Raw genomic sequence first — 9,416 nt, 5'->3', positions numbered from 1 at the left:
AAGATCGAGCGAGGAAGTCGAGAATGACCACTACTGTTGGAACTTGAGATTGTGGCGAGCGCATGCCACCGTATTTGGCATTGTTTGTAGTACCTCGCAGACTTTGCGCGAGCCGTCCTGTATGTTCCTTACGCGTTTGACAGAGCTCAGACAAACGCGATATATCTTTGTTGATCGTTCTCGCTTCGGGTCTCGGACGAACTTTAACAACTACCCCAAGCGAAGAGGAGCAGAGACTTGAATGGATAACCAGGTCGAACTTAGGGTTCGACCGACTAATGGTACAACTACTTATACAAGTACCGACTGCGCACGGACCATCGTGTCTATGTGGTCGTGTTAGTGAAGAAAGAAACGTAGTGGTATGATGCCGAGTACAAAGTGCGCATGGACCCCATTATGTAAGCTACATAATGTTCAACCTGCGGGTGAGCGCTAAGACAGGCACCAGTATGGGCGCTAGTAGTACAAGGAATAGAACGGAAAGACAAATGTTTCAATTATCGGGCAGACAGTAACAATCTCACAAACTTGCTAGAACATAAATGGCATCGTGTCTCTTATCAGTGTGTCCGTATTTCCACCTTTCTTGTGCTCAGCATGCACCAACCCTACAGTGTCACAGGCTATCATCTATACTTGTTGGATGGTTCCTCCTCCACATCCATTCAGCCACCAGTCGATGCAATGCATCCAGCGGTAGCCAGGATAATGATAGTCAGCCAGTTGCTGACACTGCCAGTCTAGAGACATGCTCCTGGATTTCCAGTGTGGAATTCTTTATGGACATTGGAGACGACAACGACTAAACATGCAATGCTGACCTTTTTTCTGATGACGAAGATGCCAATGTGCAGGAGCAAGACGAGCAGCCTGTTGCCATGTCGGTAATGCAATGCTAAGTCGGCCATGAATTGACTGGCTTCGACATTGTGTCGTCGACTAAGGTAGATCTTTGGCCTTTCGCATTCATCGCTCGCGCTAAGTGAGCCCATTGCAACAGACTTCTTTCTGGCTCAGAGCTATTCGACATCCTTGATATGTGGATTTGAAGTGTTCCTTCCTTTGGAAGGTGAACTCAGGAGACTGCATAGTTTTGGTCCATATTTATTCAAATTGTGTCCCTGAGAACCATGCACGAGCCCGTTTCCCGACAAGTAAGACGGCTGTGATATGCACATGCATCCATCAGTACACCCAGATGCCACTTGGTGCATTAGACAGATACTCCCCTTAAAGTGCAGTCGCACTTGTGCGATATATTAACAAAGTACAGCGGTAATGACTCTGGGCTGTCTTCATCGGTGGCGCAGCGGGAATGGAAGCCAAATACAGTGCACTGCCTTGTAGAAGGTTGATAGGCAAATCTGAAAGAAGGCTCAGGATGTCATTACCAGTTCATTGTCCCGTGCGGGCGCGGGAGAGGATAGAGAGCGCAGATGCCCCTCGTCACGACTCTTTTTGCAAAGCTTCGACAACGCGATGCGAGCGAGGCTACTGCGTGTGCCATGGAGTGAACTGGTCCAACGACGCAGGGGAGCAGGAGCAGAAGATGCCTGAGCACACCTAAGGTAGAAAGTATATGATTGTTGCGAGAAGCACGAGCTAGTCAAATACTATGATGAGGGCGTTTCTAGTTGCTGGACCTGCGCGGCCGCCGCCATCTCCTGCTGAACGATTTTCTCCCCCAGAGCCTTCACCTTCTCCGACCGCGTCTCGGACCCAATACGCATCTGCTTGATGGTGTGCTCCAGCTGTTTCGTACCTACGCCGACAGGTGCCCTGTGCCACCGGACCACCCGAATGCCTACACCCGCCATGGTGTGCTCTTCAAGGTACTTGATCCATCGTTCCACGACCTCCTGGTCGGCGTCCCAGGCCTTGATGACCCGTTTGTGTACTCTGCGCTCGAAGTTCTCTTGCGACTTCTTGTGTGCGAAGGGGCCTCGCGGCACGGTCCACAGTGATCTCTGTGTCGGGAGGTGGACGGTTTTAGAGACGGGGATGGCGAGGGCGGCCGCGGCGTGCGCTGTAAAGTGAGTGAACTGGTCCAGCAGCGCAGGGAAGTGGGACCGAAAGTGGACGAGAGCGACAGGGATCCCGTGCGTTTTAGGATGATAGTATGGCTGCATGGTACCGCGGCCGTTGACCACTGCTGAGGCCCATGCTCGTTCTGTCTCCGCCGGGAGCGCACCAGTGGACGGAGTTCTGTGCCATCGTCAGACACCTCAACTATAACGATACCAGTCACTTACGACGTGGAAGTACTTTGGGACCGGGCCCAGGACCGAGCTATTGCCCAAGCCTTCCTGCAAGAGCGGGAGAACATGGCTGGGAGAAGGACAGCGCTGTATAGACGCCGGCAGCGAGAGTGATCGTGAACCACGTGGGATGGGCAGTCCGCAAATGGCAACTAATAGTACGCTACATGATGAGTGATTGAGAACGGGCAACCTGAGGCAGTCAGGCCATGGATATGAACAACGAGAGCCGCATGATAGATGTCGTATATTGCGGATTGATATCATACAATGTACATGGGGTATGTAGAAGGTGCAATGAGACGGTTAGCTAGTGACGCGAGGAGAGTCAAGTTGCAACTTGTGGCTTCTGCTCAAAAAATCATTCGACTTGTTTCTCTAGATATTGCCGTATTAGTAGAATCATTTCCTGCTTGAGTTGTGGCGATACACATTCTATGGGCGATAATTATTAGCCTTGGCTTCCTACTATAGAATAAATGGACAACCCTCTGCACGGGGGCGAAGTCCCGACATGATAGCTTCCACCGTCATGGTGTCGTCTCGTGCTAGTTCTTGAAGACGTCTCAATACATAGGTGCCATAGTTTATCAAAGGATCGAACATGCCTTTGCTTTGATGCCGGAAATCGTCCAGCCACCCGTTTTCGTTCAGCTTATCAGCCAGAACAGTCGACAGCCTGCCACAATTCAAGCAAAAAAATCAGACATCCATGCGTTGTCCGCGTGATCCTTCGGTGATATACCTGTGCCATTCTCCGTGCTCAAGCATGCGGCGCTGAAGTTGTGCGTACAGAACGTCGTGGCGTCCGTCGAGTCTGGCCATGGGTAGTATGATTTAGGAGTTTAGAACCCGTGGGAAACCTCTCGGCTGAATGTGCTTGACCAGATCATGCCTTCGACTTCATACGTTCGCATCATGATTCATGTGCCGGAGCGTCGAACAACAGTCCATCCATTTTTATACGAGAATACAGTGATTCAGACACAATGCGCGTATGAGACGGCGAGAACAAATTGCGGAGTGGTGATGCGAGAGAACATGAAGACAGAATGCCGCACATGTGGCACAGTTGAGTGCTTGTATGTCAGCAAACAACGAATAAGACAACAGAGCAATGGGTACAAAGCAGTGTAACAGCAGTGAAAAAGGCGCATTCGAGAGAGTATCGGTGGCACCAACGTCAAAGCTATTCCAGGTCGTCGTTGGCTTCGAGCAGCTTTTTATACACATCATCTTCCACGAAAATGTCGCATTCACCCTCTACAGTGGAACCTTGGTGGCAAGAGGCCGCATGTTTCCACCTGTGCAAGACACGTCTCAACGTCATTGCACCACATTCGATGAGGAAGTACGTACCAATAGATCTCTCTAACCTAGGCCAACATTCAGTCACAGAATGTACAAGGCTAGCGAAAATGATTCACCTTAGTCGCGACATCCTTAATCCCTTCCACCGGGACCCACTTCACGCACTTGTGGCACTTCCCTTGCATGAGCACGGCTTTCTCGTGCTTGCCAACATTGGTGCGAGAGATTGTACGGAAAGCCAGGGGAGGCGAGAATGGCCGTCCGGTCATAGCCGAGATACCTGGTTGTCACTGACTTAATACTCGGGTGTATAGGTTAGAAACGCAGCGACCTCACCATGGGCATACTGCATATGGTAACTGCAGACACGCAGGTGAGCAAGACCACCGTCAACAACGCGGCTTAGAAGATACTCTGAAATGATCATGAGAAAATATGCGGTTTGAGTCACGACGAATGACATACCACTTGAATGCAGAAAATTTCATGGACAGCCAAAGTTTTTTATTTTCGCCACCGCGAGTGATGCTCTCGCAGCAGCATGGGCACAGACCGACCTGCAAGCAAAATCAACGCCGACGAAAACTGCCTGCGCCAAAATTTACCTTGGTAGCACCCTTCCCTTTCACGAACCGCGGTGTGTAGAGGTCGAACGGCTCACGAGGAGGATTGAAAGTTGCGTCCGAGAGTCCTTTACAGGTCAGATACCTTGACGACGATCGAGACTCAGAGCAATGCATGCAAAGCTAAAAAGAATACGCACTTGTCACTGTCCTCCACACAGAACGAGCTGACATGAAAACGCTCGTAAAACAGGGGGAATTCAGGATTGACGGGGACTCGCAACGGAAACGTGCGACTAGGATGCTGGCTCGGTGGCTGAGTATCTGGCACCAAGACGAGCTCTTCTTCAGTGCTCGAGTCGTCGGCTCCAATATCGGCAGTACGGCGCCGCTTTTTGGGTCTGGGCACGTCTTCATGGTCAGATTCTTCTCTTCCGTCGTCCACAGGAGGTGCGACAGTACTTGTGCGTAGTTTTGAGCGGGTCGGATAGCGGCTCCCAGGGGAGGCAGCGTTGCTGGACAAGCGCGAGCGCGAGAACTGAGGTAGGTGCGGCCGCTGGGAGCGGGAAACAGCGAAGGCAGAGTAACTCGGAGATCCATACACCGACGGAGATGATGGAACTGAGGATAGGCTTGACAGAGAAGATGGCGAGGAAGCATCCAAAGACCGTTGCGATGATTTGAGGCGCATTTCTTGCGACCTTTGATAGTCAGCGAGGGATTGAATCTTCCCTTCCGAGCTAGGCGTGCTGACCCCGTGTTCAGAGCCATGACCGGAAGACGAGTGTCGAAATATAGGTGACACAGATGAGCTACCGGCCATCCAGTACCCAGCAGGAGATGAGCTGAACAGGTTCTCAATAGGAGTTCTCGGAGTGAGACTGTATGGGGAGCTCGTATCCCCTAACGTTTGAGAACTATTGAGCAGGAAAGGAGAGTGTTGCTCGCGTTGTTCCTCGTCGGCAGACGCGAAAGGGGATTTTGCAGCAATCTCAGAGGGGTCGTAGAGATACAGGTCGGCATCAGATGATGTTTTCCCATCGGTTTTTCGCAGTGCTGACTCTCGGTATACCCGTGGTGAGTAGCTGTATGCGCCCAGAGAGAACCCGAAGCGCGGATATTCGCCGGAAAGGCTGCCATGATACGAGAATGTGAGTGGGTTATTTCTCTCTGACGATGTTAGCATGGTGAGTTGCGCTTCTACAATTGAGCTTCATATATGAATCAGCTTTCCCCTTTTCCCCATGATATGAAAACGTACCGGTGAGGATGTACGTGGATATATGCGCGACGGCGTGGGCCGGGAATGGGACGCGTTATTTGCGCGTCATTTGTCCCTCTCTCGATCGCTTCCCTTACATAAGCTTCGGCGAGGCCCGAGACACCTTGATAATGCTGACGAGGGTAGTGGCAGAAAACTATTCAACGGCTGCAGGTTTATCACAGTTGCTAGATGGACGAGTATCTAATATTACAACACCATGTCTCCGTCCATAGTATGCTAGCATCTACATCATTCAACTTGTATAGCGAGTTCCATTTCTCATATGCGATCATTAGTTCTCATTGTCAACTTCTCGAGTCACACAGTCCTCACTGACACTATACGAATGCATTGCAATGTTGCTCCCTCAGAAGCACAGGAGTCATGGAGGCTGAAGATACACTAAACCCCCTTCTTGACGAAAGAAAACGATAGGTCTGACTTCTTTATGAGCGAGGTTAGTTTAGTTATCAGTCATAGAAGTTGTCTACTTCAGCTCTAATCATATTTCGCCCCTCAGGCGGTACGTTCCAGCAGAGGTACGCAAGCAGACGGAGCCTGTGACCAGAGGCCGCACGGGACTGCAAGCACCGGGCGACACGGACTGCCATCGTCGCGTCCTTAAGCGTGATAGAATGAACGCGTACCACTCGGAGGTGTGGACAGTACACGGCCTCTCCGTCTGCTGGTCTGGACCCAAGCACTTTCCAAAATAAGTCGAGACTACCATGGTCGCCGATAAGCAATGTTTCCAAACGCGGTAGAGCGCAGAGGGCTCGACGCCAGTCTTCCTCGCCCACGTTGCTCTGATCGCCCAAGAATGTGGCTGACGTGATTGGAGATGCAGAGAAAGATTCTGCAACATCTCGTAGCGCAGCACCAAAGAAAGTTGGCGCAAAGTCGACATCCGTGTACTGGAATGTGACCAACCCGTTTTGTGGATTTGGTCCCAGATCGACAATAACTTTGAACAAGAAGCATGAACTCGTTGCCCACAGGCGCAAGGTCTTTGCACGAGTCGCTTGGCGCAAGACTGACTGGTAGTGAGTAGGAAACAAGGTAGACACGGGATGAATGGTGTCAATGAAGGCCACAGGACCAGACGGTGTACGCTGCAAGTACGTTGTTTCCGATAAAGTCAGGTGTGACAGCAACGAAATCCAGGTCTCCTGCCGTGTGGACAAGGCGAAGGATTTCAGGTGCGAGAGTAGGATAGGGCTTCTTCGGACAGCTATAGGACGCAGCTGGCCCTCGCTGATTTGTATGGTCAACGTCTCGAGACCAGGAGACGCTTCAATGACGTCTAGTAGTTGTCCTTCTGATGGCATACAGGCGTCGCTCGGATTAGTCTGCGTCAGATCCAAAGAAAGGTTCGTCAAGCCCGCCGGGACGGGGCCAGTCCAAGTAATGGCCACGCGACGTAGGCTGAGTGACCGAAGAAGTGGGTAGTTGGTAGGAAGGATGGTGCAGGATAAGCATGGTCCCTTGTAGCTTTGAAGCAGCAATTCGAGAGTCTCCAATTGTGGTCCACAGGAACTCGAGAGTATCTCTAGCAGGGGTCTGAATTCAGTGTCTTTGTGGTCCCTGATTTCCAGGCTACGGGTGCGGTGTAGATTGTCGGGCAGGACGCGTGCAAACCCCGCCGCTCTCCATTTACTATTGCAGAAATGCACTGGGCGGTCATGCGATCGCTGTAGACAGAGATCGACGAAATGAGCATTCCTTGCGACGTCGATGTGAGACCAAAGTCCTGGATCGTCGCGCAGCGCAGCTCGCCACGAGCGACAGACCATCATCAAGCGAAGCCATGTAAAATTTCCGGGTCTGTTGTCTACCACGAGGTGCACGATGTCGAGAAAGACGTCTGTCGAAAGCTGGTCGATCGGCATCAGGAAAACCGGACGCTGCTGACGCACTGAGATTGCTGACGCGCTGACCTCAGCGACTCAGAGCTCTCAGCAGCTCAGCGGACACAATCACTGCGTTCAGCAGGCTCAGCATCTCAGCCGGGCTATGTATGCCATATTGTAATACAAGCTATAATGCGACAATAAGTTAACTATCCTCAAACAATATAATATCATAATACTAGTACAGGAAGTACTATACAATCTGTATGAACTAAAGCTACGACGGGATGGCTGTCTTCTATCTCGGTGCATACAAGATGCATACCTGGCAGCTCGTCAGAATGCTCCTGTGCACCTGTGGCCATCGTCCGCGGATTCGACATCCAAGAAAGTCCCTCATGCCCGTCTGCTCTAAACGCTGCACTCACCCATGCCAAGGAAGGGCTAAATGGCATCCCCCAACCTTGGTGTACTCCTCTGTCCTGAGAGAGCTCAACTTCCAGTCCCAGTTCTGGCTCACCGAGAACACATCCGGTGCGCTTGTGAACCGTGTCAGACTCGTGCCTGTCGAGCTCACACACACGATCGTGGAGTAGGCTGACACCGACTCCCCTTGGCGGGAGTGGGAGATGGCAGCAGTGACGGCACCTTGTGCTTCAATGACAGCACCAGCGACACGACCTGGCTGTACAACAATCCAGGTCGTAAAACAGGGGAAGAGCGCAGTTGCTCCTCCTCCACCCTAGCTGCACCTTCAAGCACAGCATCAATAGGGTTAGCTCTAGAGGCAGAAAACTCACCTCTACAGAAGAGTTGAGGGGAACGTAGGAGCAGATTGTGAAGGGGGAAAAATGAATGGGAGTGTGCTCGCCTACCGAGTCCTGGCAGCCGAACAATCACGCCACACATGGGTCCCGCTCACTTCAACCTCTTGACTTCAACCACCAACCATATGCTTCCCTCTCTCGCTGCAAAAACTTCAGTTCAAATGGTTGTCTTCCAATGGTAAGTATCCACTGACTCTCGGAGCTTGACTGATTGTGAAATGACCAGCGTCGACCACAGGAGGCCCTCTGCACAGTCATTGTTACGGAAAGTCGTCATTATTTGTGAATCAAATAAAGTAGCTGATATGACTTACTCTTGGAGTGCTGACTTCGAGGCCTTCACAGAGTTGTGCACGGTTGAAACATGCGCCTAGAACCTCCTCGTCCATTGGGAGGAGCGGGATGCTGTCAACACATCACGCTCCCCCGCTGCCTCTACCGCCTCCTCAAGTCCGGCACCCCACCTCGCTCCGGCGGGACGTTAGTTGCTTTCCCGCCTACAGCCTGTCCTTTTACTCGCTTGTGGGTTGCTGACACGATGTGCCGCACGCGAGGACCATCTGCGCATCCCCTACCTAGGGGCGCGTGCATTGTCTGCCTGAAAACTGTAAGGCATTGACACCTAGCGCTGGACTCACTCTTGAGTGCTTCTGTCCGAAGGCGCGGAGCTCATTGTTAAGAGCTATTTGAGGCTAGTCTACACTCTACTTGTACCTACGTTGTATGGAGTACAAACCTGTCAAATTTGAAATGAATATTTAAAAAAGAGTCTCATATCTTTGGAATACATTGCTCTTTTTTGCGCATGCACTTTCGCTGCCGTAAAGTATTTCTCAAAATGGTTTTGTTTTGATATCGCCCAATCAAGTATATGTCAGTAGGCCTAAAGACTAATGCTGTATAATCTAATTCATATCTATTACAATTTAATAAAATACCCTTGTCATGCTGAAAGCCTGACAAGAGTGAAGGTGCTGAGCTCGCTGATAACGCTGACAGAAGCTTGCTGAAGCGAAGCGAGGTAAAAACCTCGTTGTGCTGACAGCTGAGCCACTGCCACGCTGAAAGCATCTGCTGAGCCGAATGAACGCGCTGAGATCGCTGACTCAGTGTTCTCAGTGAACTTCCAAGTTTTCTGATGGGGGCTGGCTTCCGCACTTTGTCAAGTAGCTCAACCTGAAGGTTTGTGGCATGACTGGTCATGGCTTTGGACTACATAAAGGTATCTTGTCATTAGCTTCATGTTCAACGAGACACTACTAAGGTAGGGCTAAGTCACTTGCGAAAATGGATAATGTCATCCAATTACGCGATCCGGTCATTTCACCTACCGCATCTGT

The 9,416-nt window shown here is 51.0% G+C and overlaps 2 protein-coding genes across 2 annotated transcripts; both read right to left on the bottom strand.

The window, feature by feature from the left end:
* Window positions 1-1,616: 1,616 nt before the first annotated feature.
* Window positions 1,617-2,132, bottom strand: POSPLADRAFT_1140716 (hypothetical protein; the record flags this gene model as incomplete). Its single annotated transcript, XM_024485216.1, has 1 exon — window positions 1,617-2,132. The coding sequence occupies one exon, from the start codon at window positions 2,130-2,132 to the stop codon at window positions 1,617-1,619; it is 516 nt and encodes a 171-aa protein (XP_024339644.1).
* A 1,392-nt stretch (window positions 2,133-3,524) lies between these two features.
* Window positions 3,525-8,465, bottom strand: POSPLADRAFT_1046241 (hypothetical protein; the record flags this gene model as incomplete). The annotated part of the gene is made up of 11 exons (XM_024478976.1): window positions 3,525-3,565; window positions 3,621-3,637; window positions 3,738-3,852; window positions 4,126-4,129; window positions 4,178-4,280; window positions 4,336-5,268; window positions 5,397-5,530; window positions 6,365-6,995; window positions 7,678-7,930; window positions 8,199-8,217; window positions 8,391-8,465. The coding sequence occupies 11 exons, from the start codon at window positions 8,463-8,465 to the stop codon at window positions 3,525-3,527; spliced, it is 2,325 nt and encodes a 774-aa protein (XP_024339643.1).
* Between the last annotated feature and the right edge of the window lie 951 nt (window positions 8,466-9,416).

The sequence above is a fragment of the Postia placenta genome (assembly GCF_002117355.1).
Source record: "Postia placenta MAD-698-R-SB12 unplaced genomic scaffold POSPLAscaffold_6, whole genome shotgun sequence".
NCBI classification, from domain to species: domain Eukaryota; kingdom Fungi; phylum Basidiomycota; class Agaricomycetes; order Polyporales; family Adustoporiaceae; genus Rhodonia; species Rhodonia placenta.
Note: the sequence above shows the minus strand (reverse complement) of the source record. Positions and strands in the feature narration are given on the sequence as shown.